This window comes from Urocitellus parryii, chromosome 12 (genome assembly GCF_045843805.1).
Source record: "Urocitellus parryii isolate mUroPar1 chromosome 12, mUroPar1.hap1, whole genome shotgun sequence".
Lineage (NCBI taxonomy): Eukaryota > Metazoa > Chordata > Mammalia > Rodentia > Sciuridae > Urocitellus > Urocitellus parryii.
Window position 1 is genome coordinate 98,787,914 of NC_135542.1, and position 19,091 is coordinate 98,807,004.

The 19,091-nt window shown below is 41.5% G+C and overlaps 2 protein-coding genes across 5 annotated transcripts in view; one reads left to right on the plus strand and one right to left on the minus strand.

The window, feature by feature from the left end:
- The window catches only part of Ctnna2 (catenin alpha 2), a 954,264-nt gene that overhangs the window by 609,654 nt on the left and 325,519 nt on the right, over positions 1 to 19,091 (plus strand). The gene's annotated exons all lie outside the window — the stretch shown is intronic.
- Lrrtm1 (leucine rich repeat transmembrane neuronal 1) lies at positions 1,457 to 3,022 on the minus strand. The gene has a single exon (XM_026396081.2). The coding sequence runs from the start codon at positions 3,020 to 3,022 to the stop codon at positions 1,457 to 1,459; it is 1,566 nt and encodes a 521-aa protein (XP_026251866.1).

The following is a 19,091-nucleotide window of genomic DNA, read 5'->3' on the forward strand; positions in this document are numbered from 1 at the left end:
ATACATACACCCCTCCCCATTGCCCTTCCCAGAACCCACTAACTACCATCACCACCGCCTCCTCACTCTTAATTGAGTTTAATAAAAAGCTAACATCGCAGTGATGAACCTGAAAACCTATGAGGGTGGGAAGGAGCAGCCAATAATCCCAACAAAGAACAAAAGTGAAAAACAGGGAAAGCAAGCATTACCCAAAAGGGCCATCTGAGAAGAGGCAGCTTTTTCTGCCCCGAGTTAACAAATTATTCCCATCTCAGTAATATGCAAACACAGAATCAAACGATGATCTTCTCTCACCCCACCCCCCATCCCTGCTGTATCAAGCCTGTCCCTAAATTCTCTCGCTACAAGTCATTACCCTGCAGGCATTCATCCTGAGTCAGGAATTCCTCTTTCCCCACAGTAACTAGGAGTGTGCTGTCACTGCTCAGGAGCTTAAGCTTACTGCAGTCTTAGCAATGTGCTCCAGAAACACAGCTTTCAGTCCTGAACATTGGGATTCTGCTTCCTTCTCAGTGAAACCACAGAGAGCAGGGGCAGAGGGACTCTCTTTAATATCGGAGGGTATGAAAAAGGGCACCAATGCTATGAGTTCTACTGAATCAAAGGCAGAGAAGAATTATGAACAAGTGGCATTTGTAGTTAAAATTCTGAGATGATTTGAAAGATGGTTACATTAAGTGCAAAAATGTTTCTTGCTCATAGGACAAACTGTCTGGCATTGCCTTTTAAAAGCCATTTACAATGATCATTGCCTCAAAAGCTGAGTAATAAGGACCAGTCCTCAGTCCACCTTTCACTTGCTTTATGATGGTCAGATTACACTGCCCACTCCCGGATAATATAAAAGATCTTGCTTTTTTCAGTCTTTACTCATGTGGGGTAAATTAATCTGTATTATTACACTGATAAGCTTTGTTTGCCCTTTTTAACATTTAAATAGACTCTGCCTACTTTGCTTCTTGATTCCTTGATTCTTCCACTGGCAGTATCCTCCCTCCCCTTCCCCCATCCAAAGAAAATTGTAACTGTTGCTTCTCTTGTAACACAGGTAACAATTCATTTAGGTTACACCAGTCTGTAAAAACTGTAAATGCTATTTTATTTTAAACGTTTTAGTTTACAAAAAAAAAAAAAAAATCAATGATTGGTACCTTTTTACACTCTCAGATTCCTGAATATGGACAGATCTTCAAAGGGAGGAAGGAGTTTTCATATGAAATTTAAGATAGACTGTCCAGAAGGTTGTGGGGTGGGGTTTTGTTGTGTTTTATTTCGTTTTTGTTTTTAAGACACAATAAAGCTAAAATGTCAAGTCTCTGGGAGAGATCCCCTTACAGTTTCAGTCAAGGAGCAAATCAGAGCACAGACAAGGAGACCCCAGCCTGGTGCCCGCCGGCCCGACCGGCTGCCCAGGCGTTTTTGGTAGCGCATGGGTTGAGAGCCACTGGGAGGATCACACCTCGCATTCCCTCGCGGGCTGCTGGTGGCAGGTACAAGAGCCATACTCGTTGATGATCACCAGGGCTCCCTCAATGTGGTTAGGTTTGTAATCAACGTAGTATTCCTGGGCAGACATGGCAGCCATCTGATGCATGGTCTGTTTCTGCTTTTGCTTCCTGCGCTGCGTGACAAAGCACTGTCTGAGCTGCCTGAGGCTAGCTGGGAAACACTTCCAGGACACGTAGAGCACCAAGACCACGATGAGGAAGGAGAAGATGAGGGCCATGGTGCCGGTGACCACTTTGTGGATCTGCACGGCATTCTCAGCGTGCTCGCCGGGGAGAGCCACAGTGGCTGGCTCGGGCGTGCCATCGCGCTGCCCCTCCCCGTCGTCCACGAGCGTGGTGGCCGAGCTGTCAGGGAGTCCCAGGTCACTGCGATTGGTGACTGCAGAGAGGAGGTGACCGCTGGTGGGCTCGGCCCCATCCTCGCACAGGTGGAAAGCGTACACGGCATCTAGGACATCCTCGCCCTGTGCGTACTCCGGACTGGCGCACTGTAAGTTGCCATCGTAGCGCCCCTGGAAGTTGCTCAGCCAGGAAGCCAGGGCACAGACGTTGCGCCCGCAGTCCCACAGGTTCCCCGCCAGGGTAATGCTTGTAAGTGACTTCCAGGAGTTGAGAATACGGGGCTCGATGTAAGTGAGGCGGTTGGAGTCCAGCTGCAGGGACTGCAGGTGCGGCACTGTCTCGAACACATGGGGCTCCATGTACTCGATCTCATTGCCAGACAGGTCCATTTTCTCCAGGTTCCAAACCCAGTCCAGCGAGCTGACCACAATGGCCACCTTGTTCCTCCTCAGGCAGAGCGAGTTCAGAGAGATGAGGCGCGGGAAGTGGGCGAAGTTCACCTTGACCAAATCATTGTGCTCCAGGTGCAGCTCCGTGAGCTTGAACAAGCCGGCAAAAGAGTTGCGCGCCAGACTCTTAAGCTGATTGTATCCTATGTCGAGAAACTTGAGGCTGCGGCAGTCCTGGAAGATGCGCACGGGCACGAACTGGATGGCATTGGCCCGCATGTGCAGCGTTGTGAGCTTCCGCAGCCCGTGGAAGAGGTCGGGCGCGAGTGCCTGCAGTTTGTTGTACGAGAGGTCCACGCTGCGCAGGTTGGGCATGGGCCGGAAGGTGGTGTTGGCCAGTTGGGTGATCTGGTTGGAACTCAGCGTGAGTTCCTTAACTCGGCGCAGTTTCTGAAAGGCGTCCCCCTGCACCGAGCAGATGTGATTGTGATCCAGATAGAGCCACGTGAGCTGCATTAACCCCGTGAACTGGCCAGCGCGCAGCTCCGAGAGGCTGTTGTAACGCAGGGACAAGCCCAGCAGGCCGGACAGGTTGTGGGGCGCCTCGGTGAGGTTGAGCGCCTCGCAGTACAGCAGCCGCCCCTCACACCGGCACAGCTGCGGGCACCCGCTGGGGGCGGCGGGCAGCATCTGAAAGCAGGCCCCCAGCAGACACAAGACCACCCCCGAGGGCCTCCTCAGCAGCCAGTATAGACAGAGACCGAGCAGCAGGAAATCCATTAGCGAGAATCTTTCCAGAGAGACTGGAGAATGTCCATTGGAAGCGCTCGGTCAGAAATCTACATCATATTTTATTCCGAGGGAGGGGGAGCGGGGGGGGGAGGGGGAGAAAAGGGCAAAAATCAAATAAATATATAGAAATAAAGAAGGACCCCCCTCCCCAAAAACCACACGTTCACCTCTAAGCATGCAGAAAGCTGGGCGGCATAGAAAGTTCACAGCCACGGAAAGATCAAAGAGATGGTGATTTGGTCCATGTTAGATGCTGCAGCAAAGAAAAGGGAGGAAAAAAAAAAATCTTCGGGAAAGAATTTAATTAAAAAGTGTCTTACCCACCCTTTTCCAGAGAGTGACAACCTCCATTCAGCTGCTCCCTTTGTGTGCAGGCTAATTATATGCAGGGCGAGAGAAGACCCCTCTGTGTTTCCGAGGCAGCCCGGGTCCGCGGCCGGCGGATCTGGCAGGCGCACAATGTCTCACTTTGCTGCTCGGCTCCGGGCTGCAAGGGCGGCCGGCGAGGCGGGGAGGCGACTTCTAGGACCTGCAAGTTTCCCAACTACGTGCCGGAGCCCGGGCTTCGCCTTCCTGCCGCCGTCCTTTTCCTCTGCAGTTCGGACTGTGACGTTGTGGGGGAAAAAAAAAAACTCCAAACTCGGGGCTCACGACTCCCCAGGATTTGACAGTCTGGTTAATGTCCGTCATTGGAAACGACCACTGACCGGCGCCACCTTTTACTCCGCGGAGACCGCCTGCCATTCGCGCCCTGGGCAGCTGCGGAGAGCAGGCTCGCTCATGCTTTGCGGGGCGGCGGGGTGGTGCGGGCGGCGGGCGGCGCGGGCGGTGGCGTGGGGAGCGGCGAGCGGCGCCCGGGCTCCTTCCCTCCGCCAGGCAGTGTGCGGCGCGAGCTTGCACAGGCACCTACTGCTCACTGAGTGTCGTAAGCTGCTCACGATTGTGCGTCTTCCCGGAGCACCTCAGACATGGGCAGATGGAAAAGGGGTGGGCATAAAACCAACATTTTACCGAACCACTAAAGTAATATATGTTCTTTGATGAAATGGAAAACACTTTCAGCTTTTTTTGTCCATATTTCAAAAAAGAGGAAGGGGAGGGGGTAGAGGTAGCCTTATCAATGACAAAGATATTTCCAAGTGGGAAATTGAAATATTCTGTGCTCTCCCCCTGTCCCTTTTGGAAAAATATTTTTCCCCCTTCAAAGCTGTCTACGTGTAAAAGGTACGTAGGAATCTGTAGCAAAATCCACATTTGGCCCTTTGCTTTACAAAAGCAACTTGAGAGAAGACACAGAAAGGCAATAATTTGGGGCTTGGCTATGATTTTTTTTTCCTTCTCCCTTTGCGGGCGCTGGAGTTCTGCAGTGAGCCAGCCCTTTTTGGTGGTGATGGGGGACTGCTTTCCAAACCCATCTGGTTTGGGACGCCATCCCAGTCCCAGTGATGTGAGATCCAGTATGGCAAAACATATCTGTGTACAAGGAGGCTTGCATGAGATCCTGCTGGGGTTTCATCAGACTACATAGGTATTTGTGGGGCACACAGTAGATGAATAAAGATTCTGCTCTATGGCATGGGGAAGACTAACTCTGACATGTGCTGTTCGTGATGATTGCACAGCCCTGCAATACGCCTCACCCCAGGAGAATGTCCTAGAGAATGGGTAGGAAAGAGGTAGTTTAAACCATAATGAATTCCCCTCTTCCATGATGAGGATTCCTGATTAAGCTTTGAGAGTGTACTAAATTGTGCTGTATCTCTCCTAATTATAAAGAGAAGCCCTGGTCTGTTTATTCCACTCCTAATTGTATGTAGGAGTCTTTACAATGAATAAACTCTCCCTGTCTTCTATTTAGTCTGCCGGGGCTGTTGATCATCTTAAAAAAAAAAAAAAATCCTCAGGATGGCTGAGTAAGCAGGTGGGAAGTGAATGTGGGTAAGCCTACCTTCTTGACCATCATGATCATAAAAGGTAGTAGGATGTGAATCTCTAGCTCCTCTCTTTGAATTCCCATCATTTCTGCCTCTAGGAACTTAAAGTGTGGGCACATCTATCATGTTCATTTTGATAGGATGGAAAGTGGATTACCAGATTCCAGGTTCCACTTGCAGATTGGTCAAGCAATTTGAGTGTCCTTTAACAGCCAAGATGGAGAGACCAACCAATAGAATTAAAGTCACTAAAGACTGGTGGGACTTTTCAGGAAAAGTCATATGAATAGGGGCATGAATCATTCCATTTTGTATTCAACTATGCTCTGCCCTGGTCATTTATCTTTGAGATGGATCATTTAATTGAAAAGAACACAAATTTGAAATGTCCTAGACATCACATGCTGTCTTAGGAGCTAGAAGAGACATTAGAAAATCAACCCCCTTCATTTTGCACATGACGAAACTGAGGCCAAGAGACATCAGGGGATTATCCAAGGTCATACTGCTTATTACTGGCACAGATGTTTTCTTTTGTTATCTCTCCATAAGTGTTGTTCTTCCTATGCTATTCCTGATGGTTGTCTCTTCTCACTCTTGCTTCTAACTCTGGACTGGGCATTTGCAGATTTTGTCCTGGCACTTCTAAGGTGCTGCAGAACACTTTAACAGACAGACAGACAATTTCACCATCAAAGTAGTTTCACCTCTTGCCAAAACAATTATTCCTGACAGCAGGCTGGCTGATTAAGCCATAAAGTCTAAAGGGTTGGGGAAGAGGGGGTTGTTCAGGCACAGGCTGGGGTAAACAGCAGCCAGCCACTCAGCAAATATAGTGCATACAAGCCACCCAATCCCTATGGCTGCTAGGAAGAAAATCGTCCTAATGCATGCAGTTTGGCAAAGTGGTGACAGAGGCTGCCAAATGGGCAAGAAGAGGTCCCACTTTGGATGTCACTTGATTTGTAGAGCTGGTACAGAAAGGCAAAAAAGAGTTGAGTGTTGGCAAGAAAGAAAAAGAATAAAATTAAATTCACTGCATTTATATGTGAATTTTCTTCTAAGTGTGCTACTCAAAACTTAGAAGATGCTTCTAGGCTATAATTAAGATATATATGGCTGTTCACCTTATTATCACACAAATCATCTCATCTGTATAGTGTCTTTAAACCTTTCTCACCTCTAATGTGGCAAGTTGCATCTTTTCTACAGTTTTAAACCCCTTGGCAGAACTGTATACATTAACAGATTGAAATGAGCTTTATTGAAATTTAGCTATTCCAAGTCATCTAAGTTGCAGAATCCCAATTTATTATGTATTTAAAGCATACCAGCACTGATTAAATCAATGCAAATTAGGTTAAATAAGAACAACATGAATCAAGTGTTTCAGCAAAGTTGAGTGGAGAAACGACAACTTTTGAGTCACCACAGCAAGTCGATAAAGCTGTTTTTCAAGAGTTTTAATTTCATGCTTCTAAATGTCCAACATACTAAGAGAGAGAGAGAGAGAGAGAGAGAGAGAGAGAGAGAGAGAGAGAGAGAGAGAGACTGACTCACCTAGAGTTTTTTTTTTTCCCTCCTGTTTGTTTCTCATGTCTCTTTACCTGTCTTGTGAGAATGTCTGATTTACTGGTGATCTATGTGGCTAATATCTGTACTTGATCAGTCTTTTTTTCCTGCTAACAGATTTCTATCAGCAATTCTTCTCCTTTCATGTTGAATATCTGATGAGACATGCTTGCCATACTTTGGAAATACCCTTGACATTTTCCATATTTATATGGGGAAGGATCTTGAGCCCACCTTGTTGAACTGCTATAGCAGCACTTGTAAATGTTGTGCATTGGGAATATATCCTCGGAACATCCTGCCAACTTGTGATTGGGAACTGAAGATAGCCCCCAAACTGGGGCCAGAAAGAATAATAATTTTGAAACTGTAGGTTTGGCAACTGGGAAGGATGGCTGGGGTGCTTAAGGTGTAAAGCTAATTGCTAAATACAACCTGGAACTAAGGGGGAAATAGAAGAGAGAAACTCAGACAGCAAGGTTCGTGCAGTTGGAGAAGCTAGAAATGTAGCTTGGAGGAGGGAGAGTTGATTAGTTCTTTCTCTCCTCAACTTTATCAACTAATATTTGCCTAATAAGCTCTTGGATTTTTATTGGTATTCCATGTTGTGGTGAGGGGTTCATGTGGAGGAAGCCACATACAATTATTATTATTATTGTTGTTGTTATTGTTGTTAGTAGTAGTAGTAGTAGCAGCAGCAGCAGCAGTATGTTATTACCTTTCCTAATTCATCTCAACTGAAGGCCACCTCATTTCTTCATTTTAGTCAAAATAATTTGGGATACAAGGGTAATAATGTCTGAAATGAACTTGCATTCCAGATTTGCTTTCCATTAGTAGTCTTTGTCAATATTCAAGAGGGGAGAAATTCAAGTAGTGATTTTAATGTTCTGCCTTAGCTAGCGCCAGCCTGGACCTTGATCTTTATTCTGTTGTCTTTAATTTTCAGTAGCAGTGAACCATGGCTTTTCTTTAAAAGGAAACACTTAGAGAAATTGGGGGAGGGTGGGAGTCACCATTTTGAAAGAAGAGAATTACCCTTGTTGTTCCTGTGGTCACGTACCACACAGCTGGCATTTTATAGAGTGCCTCCACAGATGGTTGTGAGGCCATGGGTGAGAGCCCTAAGGCTTCTCTCAAAGGGTCTGCTTAGGAGAAACAAATTAGAAAGGGGAAGCCATTCCTATCAAACTGTATGCTCCTCTTAAAACAAGGTAGTGTTATGGATAACAATAAGAAAGTACCTGGCTACAGGATTGAAGACTCAGAGACAAACCCACACAGATACAGTCATCTGATTTTTGACAAAGGTGCCAAAAACATACATTAGAGAAAAGACAGTCTCTTTAACAAATGGTGCTGGGCCATATGTAGAAGAATGAAACTAAATCCTTATCTCTGATCCTGCATAAAAGTCAACTCAAAATCGATCAAAGATCTCAGAATTAGATCAGAAACTGTGCAACTTCTAGAAGAAAATATAGGGTCAACACTCCAGCTTTTAGGCACAGGCAATGGCATTCTCAATAGGATCCCTAAAGCACAGCGAATAAATTAAGAGTTAATAATAGGACAGCATCAAATTAAAAAGCTTCTGCATAGCAAAGGATATGATTAAGAGAACCCACAGGATGGGAGAAAAATCTTTGCTAGCTATACTTGTGACAGAGGATTAATATCTAGAGTATATAAAGAGTTCAAAAATATTTACACCAAAAAAATCAAATAAGCCAATTAATAAATGGATAAATGAATTAAGCAGATACCTCTCAAAAGAGAAAATATAAGTGGCCCACAAATACATGGTAAAATTGCTCAACATTATTAGCAATTAGGGAAATGCAAATCAACATTACACTGAAATTTCATCTCACACCAGTCAGAATGGCAGTCATCAAGAATGCAAATAATAATAAATACTGGAGAGGATATGGAGAAAAAGGAGCACATTTGCACTTGGTGGAACTGTAAATTAGTACAACCACTGTGGAAATCAGCATGGAAGTTGCTCAAAAGACTAGGAATGGAACCACCATATGAATCAGCTATACCACTTCTAGTGTTTTCCCTGAAGAATTAAAGGCATCTTACTACCGTGATGCATGCATACCCATGTTTATAGCAACGCAATTCACAAGAGCCAAACTATGGAACAACCTAGGTGTCCATCAATGGATGAATGGATAAGAAAATGTGATATATATATATATATATATATATATATATATATATATATATACACAACGGAGGTTTATTCTATTCAGCCATAAATAAAACTGAAATTATGGCATTTGAAGGTAAATAGATGGAACTAAAGATCATCATGTTAAGCAAAATAAGTGAAGCTTAGAAAGTTAAGGGTTATTGTTTCTCTCATCTGCAGAAGCTAGACAGGATAAAGGAAAACAAAGGTGGGGGTATATCTTCTAAAAATCCAAGGGAGATCAGCAGAGGAAAGAGAACAAGAAGTGGGAGGCAGAGAGGGTGCAGGGAAGCGCTGGGAAGCGATATTGGCCAAATTATAACGTTATATTGTGTGTAAGTATGAATGAATATGTAACAACAAATCCCATCACTATGTACAACTATAATGCACCAATAAAAAATGTGGGAAAAAAATAAATACCTGCTGTGTTCAATGAATGATGTGAGCAATAGAGATAAACCAAAGAAACATCAGCTCAGGGGGCCTCCTGTCAAGTTACCCTGGGCTCCTCTTCACAAGTCTTCTCCGTTCGGATTCCTGCTTTGATCTTGGCATGGTAGGCTTTACTGTTGTTTTATACTTGGTTCATCTTTGCTTACTTTACTTTTTATTCTTCAAGGTTGATGTCCATTCTCTATGATTCCTTAACCAACTTACTCCAGCACCCTTCCCATTGGGAAGTTATCCCTTATTCCTCTCCATGCTAATAACAGCTTATCTTTACCCATTTGTGTCCTGTTTATTTTATATGAGTATGACAATAAATTATAAATAGAACATTCTCAAACAGAAAGGGACATTGTACATCTTGAGATCAAGGAGGTAAATCACCTCAGTTGGGATTTCTGCTTTGCTACTTTTTATCAAGATGACACTAAGCAAGTCACTCCCTGCTTAGTGAAGTCAGTGGAATGGGGTTAAGTATGGCTGTCTTAAAGGACACTTGGGGGAATTAAATGAGATCATGTATTTTAGAGTCTTGAGACTCACAAGTATAGGCCAGAGACCAGCAACCTCAGAGCTTGTTAGAAATACATACTCTGAGGCCTCTCCCCAGACTCAAGTAAATCTGCATCTAACCATTAGCCCTACATAATTTGATAAGTTTTGAGAATCATTCTACTGGAGCCCTGACAAATTCTAACCTGAAACAGAAATCCAGGCCTCATTGATTCCCTAGTTTTGTAACAGAAATTGAAGGGAGAGAAAGGTTAAGTGATTGCCCACCCTTGGTGGTGGAATTGGGTCAAAAAGTTAAAAAAAGAAAAAAAAAAGAAAGAAAGAAAGCAAACTTTCAGAATCATGTCTTCTCTCTCCCACTAGGTTTTAAACACATAGAATGCAAGCTTTGTGTCTATCACGGTCTGTAGCACTTGGCAGGGTTCTCAATAATTAAGTTTGGTTTAATAATCAGTGTGTGAGGAACTGTAGAAGCCTCATAGGTGCTAACTCTGGGCATCTTCTGGCTGGCTTCATTCCCTATTATCTTTAAGAGATAATAGTGTTCAGACATCTGGCATAAGACTTTGATTTCATGTTCCCAAGACAGGCAGCAGTAGCATGGTGATTGATCTGACAGGGCAGCCCAGCATGTTGCTCCCTCACACTCAGAACTGTGAAGGGTCAGGAATACATGAGGGAAAGTACTTTGGAGGTGCATGAAAGCTGATTTCCCAGAAAAATCTATGACATTACCAAAGTTTGCTTATATTACTTTTTAGTTTGTTTTTTTTTTTTTAATCATTGCCAATCTGCCACTATGGCATAAGTGTGTTTCTCATGGATGCTTTCATTATAGAAAAAAAAAAAGAAAGAAAAAAAAAGAGAAAAAGCAAAATGAAAAATTAAATTCTAAATAAAGATTAAATCAGCTAAAACCCAAATACCCAGAAATAAACTGTTAAGTTTTGAATAGAGAGTCTGTTCCTTAGAAATTTCCCCCTCTTGTTTAGTAATTCGAATGTTACCGTTTTTAGCCATTACAGGATACATAGTGATGAATAGCCTCATACATATACCTTTGCATATTTGGGCAACTGTGCCCTATATTTTAATTCGAGACGTGGAATTCGTGTTCAGAGGGTGAACTTTAAAAAGATTTTGAATACATAATACAAATTGTCCTCCTGAGACTATTACACATGCTTCACCCTCAATGGCAATTTTGCTGTTTTCTCAAGAAAACTTGGAATGCCACACATAAATGGTCCCTTCTCTTTCACCTGCTGGGAACTGACTGAGATGAGTGCCTGAGTCTGTTCTTGATACCATGGAGCCATCCTTCTTTCTGACACCCCTTTTTCTCCTCAATTCTGAGGAGGCTATTCCCAGTAAAGGAGAGTGTTGGATTTGGGACCTTCATGGTTCTTTCTAGTTTCTCATGAGCATTCAATTCCTGCTTCTTATCAAGTAGCTGGCCAGACCAGTTATTTTCACAAAGTGTTAATATCTTAAAATAGTCTAATCAAGTGTTAAAGAATTCGGTGGTGGCAAGAGTATTCAAACATATTTATGAAATGCATAAGATGGTTCCATTCTTTTGAGATTGGAACTACAACATACTATTCAATTACATCACAAACCTTATTTTTCTTGTTTTCAACCATTCACTTGGGTTGTGTATTAACACTATTAAAATAAAACCAATGTGCTAGTACAGTTTTGAGAACATTTATTTGATTGCAGTCCTTAGGTACATTTGACTTTAAATTGGCTACCACCATATGTGTCAGTCACCTTTTCATTACTATAACAAATGCCTAAGGTAAATCAACTTAAGAAAAAAAAATGGTTTATTTTGGCACACAGTTTTGGATGTTTTGGTCCATAACTGATTCTCCCTTTGCTTTTGGGTCTGTGAGAGGGGAGCACATCATGGTGGGGTATGTGTGGAAGAGCAAAACAATCTGCCTCATGGCCAGAAAGACTGGGGTCCCACAACCTCTGTTAAGGGAATGCCCCCTCTGATCAGAGAACTCCCACTAGATACCACCTCTTAGAAGTTTCTACCACCTCCCAAAAGTCACATTGGGGAACAAACCTTTAACACATGGCCCTTTGAGAGCTCCTCAATATCCAAATCAAGAAGTGTTTCTAAGGTCCACATTTTGTGCAATATGGAAGACTGCTGGTGCAGAAACCTGGGTCATGTTTGATCGCAAGCAATTAGGGGGATAGCCAGACAGCTGCAGTTGTTCTACTTGATATTAGTACATCTCACCTCCTCATCCTAGCCACAAATAGTGGAGCCAATTTAATTACGTAGTAAATTCTGTCTCTGGTACATTTTGGCACCTAATTATCTTGTTTTGTGGAATTTTCTAGATGTGGCTAATTTTGTCCTCACAAAGCCCTAGAGACAGTCCTATTATTTTCTTACTTTGAGACCCTCTAATATCTACCTCTATAGGTGGGAGATAAACATGAGAGGTCTATTGGAGTGGCCACATACCCTCTCTTTTTTTAGTGCAGTCTGGCTCAGTCATGGATGCACAGAGACTCTTGTGGAATTGAGCTTATTAAGTGGTTTGAATGCTTGCCTAATCAAAAGTCTTTGTAATCTGAACTAAATATAAAAAGACTCTATATTACATTGACATAGAAGCACAAAATATTAACCCTGGAAGGTACCAACTTACAGAGTTGAGTTTACACAGATTGATGCCTTCTCTGTGTTGGCCTCCTTATGTACATCTATTTTGTAGAGGAAATCACTCACCATTCAGGAGCAACGAGTCTTCTGTGGGAAATCAGTTGGATGCATTTAACTCTTCCTTCAAACTGTCTCCCATTCTCAGGACCCACTTTGTCATCTCCCACAGGCACCCTGAGAATGCCTTTCAATGATTTTCCATACATGTTTGTTGCTATACTTCTTTGTTTGGGTTAGCTTATGTTAAGTCAAGTTGGGGATTCAGCTGGTGATGCATAGTTAGATAAAATGTGGTCCCTGCCTTCGTGTTCTCAGATGCGGAGTGGAGATGATGAGTAACAGACCAAAGTGATTCATGCTGTGGCAGAAACATAAACAAGGGCAATGGCTGGAGAGATTGCTCAAGCTCATTGAGCAAGGCCAGGGAGAGGGGATTGGAGGAAAGGAAGAGGAACCCGCCAGATGGGCAGATAAAGAAGGCCGCTCCTCAATTAGCAAAGTCTATTGAAAAACTATGGGATCTTCTGAGATGCATTGACTGTGTAGAGCATAGGTGGAGAGAGGAGGATGAGGAGACATGAGACCAGAGTGTCAGTTTAGAGCCAGATTTTTTGCAACCTGGAATGTGTGAGTTCCAATATGTGGATGCAAGGAATATAATGCTGTTGATGGCCTTGAACAAGAAGGGAGGAAAGGGACACTGGAAGCAAGAAGGATATTTGAGAGGCTACCTCATCTGTTCAAATGAGATATTGTGTGCGGCTGAATAGGTTGACATTACAGCTGGACAGGGCAGGCCAGGTGTAATGATAGTTCTGCAGGGGAATGGACAGTCATTTTAAATGGGGATTTTCTGAGAAATACTTTAAGGTTATTACCATAAAGTGAGTTGCTTATGGGTAAAAGAAAGGCATGGAAGATGTAGAAGTAAGATGTAGAAGTAAGTTCCAACAGTTGTAAGTAGTTGAAGATCTGGACATATGTCACAAGTGCACGATGAGAGAGATTCCCTAGAATGTGCTTGGTGGTTATGGTGGTTGTAGTAGATGCAGATTCCCCCACTCCCCAAATAAAGATTAGAGTATGGCTGATGAACAAAAAGAAATCTTCACCATTAAATAAGGTGATGTGGATATGGAAAGCAATCGGATGATAGGAATTGGAAGAGGTTTGTTTGTATGTTATATACAAATTGCATGTTTTGGCTAAAGGCATTCTAATTTTAAATAAACCCTATTCAACTAGTAAGCAAGCAATACTCCAGGATGTATTTAATTTGGGGGTTGACACAAACATGTGCAAAGCTTTTTTGAAAGTGATGTTTTCAATGTAGAAAAATCCTAGGGGACAGAAAAGGTAGACTGCCACAATAGAAGGGACAGTTTAATAAAATTGAGAAACATTATCCGATCTATATGGAGGGGCATTAATGTATGGTCCTGAGACTGCCTTTAATATGCATTTCATATTGCTGTGAAAACCAAAAAACAAAAACAAAAAAAAACCCTTTGAGATTAATAGGCTTTGAGAGCACTCCCAGACTGTCAAGGATTACCAACACTGGGGAGGACCCTGACAGTGAGCAAGTCAGCAAAGAAAGTATGCAGAAATGGCACTGTCTGCTGAAGGGCTCTGTGTCCATAACCGGCTGACGTTGAGCATATCCTTCCCCAAGAGGGTTTGTCATTGGCATCTCATATCAGCATAAGATTATTCCTTCATGGATAGACCTTATGTTACCTTCTCAGATATGAAACAAGGTGATGGTTGGAGTTTGTGTCCTTCGGAAGGCAATTCTATTTTTATAATTTTAGAAGATGAATCAGAAACACCTGACAACTTAGTGAAGAGGATTTTTGAAATTTCTGCATCTACGGTAAAGAGAAAAATGTTCTGCCATTTTAAGCTGTGTGACTTGGACAAATGATTTTACCTGTAAGCAGCAGTTTTCAACACAGTAAAAAATAAAATTTAGACTTAATCATAAAATTAGAAATGGTTCAGATGCTATTGAAATAGCTACTTATATAGATTTCTATTATGTAAGAGTACAATTACACAATATAGCTTAAAGATAAGAAGGAAAACAAATCAGAAGCACAAAGATCAAGTACTACTAACTCACTCTAACTTGATCTACTTTCAATACTGCATAAAAGTAACACAAACACCCAAATGTGTGGTCATTAAAATGACGATGTTTTGTTTAGCTTGAATATCTGTATGTTGTCTGAAGGTATTTTCCGAGTGAAGCAGGTTGATTGAGATCCACTCTGCTCACTCAAGTGTTGTCTATCAACTGGAGAATGAGCTGGAGACTAGATAATCCAAGATGGATTGACTCACAGGGATGGCAACTGGCAGGCTATTGGCTGGGATCCACTAGTCTGTACCTTGGTTCTCTCCCACATGAGATCTCATCCTTTAGCATGCCAGTAGTGATCCTGTAGTGATTTCAGGGTTCTAGGAATAGCAAGAGAGAAGAAGTCTCAGTGTATGTACATTTTTCAAGACTGGTAACCTAGCAAGTTTCTATTGTCTATTGACTGAAGCTAGTCATGTGACTTAAGGTAAACTTGACTTAAGGAATGTAGAAATATGCTCCATCTCTTAAAGAGAGGGAAGAATTTTGTGGTTGCTTTTGCAGAATAAATATAGAAGTAGTGGCTTAATGTCACTACAACTGTATATACTAAATGCTGTCAAGTGATTTTTATTTCTCAAGCCTTCAACAGTATCATCTATAAACACCAAGATCTGGCAGCAAACGTATCACCTACAGCTTGTTAGAAATGCAGAATCTCAGGCCCTTCTCAAGATAGACTCAATCAGAATCTACATTTTACAAGATCTCCAGGTGATTCATAAACCTGCTAAGATTTTAGAAGCACTCTAGCTTTTTTTTGCTATTCTCTTTCCTAGGGTTGCTATGTTCTCCTGTTGAGTGATAGATCTTTGATTTTTAAAGGTGCCAAAACTGTTTCCTTCTGCACAATTGAAACAGAACAAACACAGGTTTAAACAGTAAAACAGGTTGCTTCACAGCGTGAATAGCTGGAAAGAGAGGCTATAACATTTTTCTGCTCAATTGTCCTTTGCCTGTAAAAATAGAAATTTAAAATTAAAATACCAGTGCATAAATATTCAAAAAATATTGTATTTGACTAGGAAGCATCATTTAGACGTTAGAGTAATCTGAAGAAGTAAAAATGGGAAGCACATACTTAAACTGACCTTTTGTGTTCCTCAACCATTGCTTAACCACCTTGGTTTTCTGAAGGTCCAAAGATCAACACCCCAATCTTTATCCCACGATTTAATTATCTTTAGAACATATGCAAGTCCCTTGGGTATTCTTTTGACTTTTTTACAAGTAATAGGGCCAGCAGAACGTATGAAGCATCTAGATGTGCAGGTCATACGTCTAAGAAATACAAATATCCTGAAGTTTGGTGGATTCTCTTCATTTCATATTGTCAAAATAAGGGGAAGAAAGTAGGAAGGGGAAACTAAGTTTCTGACAATACAGGTTTATTTCACTAGGCTGAATATACATAAGTGCCATCTAAAAGGCTGGTAACTTTTCTCAACTTTTGACTTTCATTTAAGTGAAAGAAACTGATTATGATTTCCAAAGCTCTCCCCTAGTTTTGCCTTTTGCCTGGGGGCTGACCAGAACAGAAAAAAAGAAAGAAAGAAAGAAAGTTTGCATTAAAGCCTAACGCTGTTCTTTACTGGGAAGTTTGCTTGGTATGTTCTCTCCTTAGAATGTGACACACCTCCTTTGACTAATGCTACTTTAATTGTATATGCTTTGGGGTCCTAGTCTTGTCATTAACCAGCCAGCCAATCAATGGTTAACATATTTCTTTACCAGTTACTCTATGCGGTATTCTAGGTTGGAAACCCTAGGAAAGGGAATAACCAATAACCGTAAGCAGACCAAGTAAACAAGCAAACAGATCAGTTAATTATAGGTACTGATAAAACTAGGGAAAAGTAACATAGAGCCATGTGGAAGAGGGAAATGAAGGCATAGGATCTGTCTTATGTAAGGTAAGGCAAGACTTCCTAGAGGTGTCCTTTGAATTGAAACCTGAATGATTTGTAAGAGCCATCTAAAGCTCAATAGGATGTACATTCCCAGCAGAGGGAAAAGCCTGGGCCCAGGCCCTGAGAGCAAAGCAAGCCTGTGCTGAACAGCCTAAGTGAGATGGGGTTTAAGAGATGGGAAGGAGGATTTTGAACATAAGATATGCTTCCTTAAAGAATCAACACACCTTTATGTAGAACATCATAAATACTTGCCAGCAACCTCAACACTAGAGATTATCTCAGGCTTTAAATTGGAGTTGAATATATTAATTCTACTTATTCCTCACAATTCTATGAAATCCTACTATTTTATCAGTATACATAAGGAAATTAAGGCACATAAAATGAAGACACATGCCTTAAGACAGATGGCACTAATGCCATGTATTTTCTACATTTTCTAGATCCTAATGGGAGAACTAAGGAAACTAGATACCAATCAGCCTTTTGACCCTGAGAAGGCCAAACCTGGCTCTTCTACAATCATCCTTTTCTGTGGAGATTCATCTAGAGTAAAAGCAGGAGAAGGGATGGGGCAATTCATACTCTCCTCCTAAATTCCCACTCCTCTCGGCCCCCTTCTGCCATCTGTTGCTGTTTGTGCAGAAAAAGAACAGAACAGAATAGAACGACCACACGCATTCAGAAATCTCATTTTGTATGTGGGAGTCTGGATTCATTAACAAGTTCCTTAAACTCTCCCTGCACTTACAACACCAATCTAAACATAACCCAGGGAAGTCATGGGGAGAGGTGATGATCAGCTTTGTGATGCCGAACGTCAGCATCCAAATTCATCATCTGCTACTTCCTAGTAAGTATCTTCTGCTTCATGCAGGTGGGTTTTACAAACAGCTTCTAAGTAAATAATGCTTATTTCAACATTCTCTGGACTCTACATTGACCTTGTAATTATAACCCCTACTTAATTCCATTTCCTTCATCAGTTCTTCCATTCTTACACTGACCCTTCACCCATCCACCCACAAACCTATGTATCCATGGATGCACAGGTTCATTCAACAATCACATGGAAGGTGCTTATTCTGTATCATTAACTATAATAAGTGCTAAGGGATACAAGATTTTTGGGATAGCATTTTTCTCTTTGAAACATTTACTCCTTAGAATGATAATCACAACCTCAAATGGCTAAATTAATCCCTCCCTCCTTTGCATATTATTCATCTAAAAATTAAATGATCTATTAAATACTGTTTTAAACTACTCTCCAGATATTTCTGTATATCATCATCCACTTCCTTTTTTTTTAAATGTCTCCTAGGTTGAAATTTTTCAAGCATGGACTCTAAATCATATTTCTGAAAATAGTGAACATGGAATACAATTTGTATAAGTTCTAGCCTAACTACTTATTAGTATTTGTTTTGGTTTTGGTGGGGGAGTAAACTCCCTTTTTATATAAAGAATAGAAGTTAAATTGGAGAATATCTAAGATCCCTTTCAGTTCTGACATTCATGAGTTTTGTGACCCCTTAAATACTGAACAATGGTTGCAAAATGAAGGGAAACATCCATACAAAGATGTGGATGGTTTGTTACAAAGGCCACATTTATGCAGTGGGAGGTTTTCTAACTGTAATGTAACTGCCATGGGCTTAGAGGCTGGGACAAGTAGATTTAAAAATAAACCACCAAAAACTCAGAATGGACCTTTCTTGTGAAGCTGGGCCTTTAAAGAGGGACTTGGGATAGGCAGGAATTATTCCCTAGTCCACAGAGCAATGAAGACAGGAGATATAACTAAGCCAACTCTCTCTCTTTCTTTCTTGGGGTGCTGCATTTTGACACGAATTATTAAAACACAGACAATATCTGAATGACCCTAAAAGTGAACAATTAACTCATGATGACTAAGGAAAGGTAGACTATCAGAGTTTCATCTCTCTGCATAAGGAACTGCTGACAAAAAACAAATCTCATCCTCTACCAAACCCTATCGCAGATGGGAGCCTGGCTTGATTGAAGCCCTACCTATTCAAAGGGTCATCTTAAATTCCGTTGTACAGGTTAACTATGTTTAGATAGTGATAGCCCTATATGGGTAAGTACTCATTGTAGAAACAAATATCTAAAAGATTCATCTATTGTACTTAATTTCAATATAATTGATGTTTGAAAGGTATCTACTCATTTGAATGTCACTTAATAGGAATCAACTCCTTGCTTTCAAAATAATTGTTCAGGAATGGCTGATGGATACTAAACAGTTTTTAAATTGTTGTTTTCGGTTTTGTTGCATACAACTGAAGTATCATTTGATGAAATGAGACTGACATATTGGAAAACTAGCCACATCTCTTCAGAGTCAAACAGGTTTTGTGTCTTTATATAACATATAAGGGACAGTACATCTTGCCTATCCTCGTTGTGAGCATTGCAAAAGCTTTAGAACTCTTTTTGAGATCCAGATATACCACAAAGAATATTATTCAACCAGGGCGGAGATCAACGTATTGTTCACTTTGATGATTTTGCCCTTTCAAAATCCCAAATATGTGAAAAAAGAAAAGCAATACCATGCAAGTTTAGTGATTTAGACATAGGGAGATTGTACTGGGGTCTCTAATTCTGGAA

Excerpts from the sequence above, each read along its gene's own strand:
- Lrrtm1 (XM_026396081.2), bottom strand. The coding sequence starts at position 3,022 with ATGGATTTCCTGCTGCTCGGTCTCTGTCTATACTGGCTGCTGAGGAGG.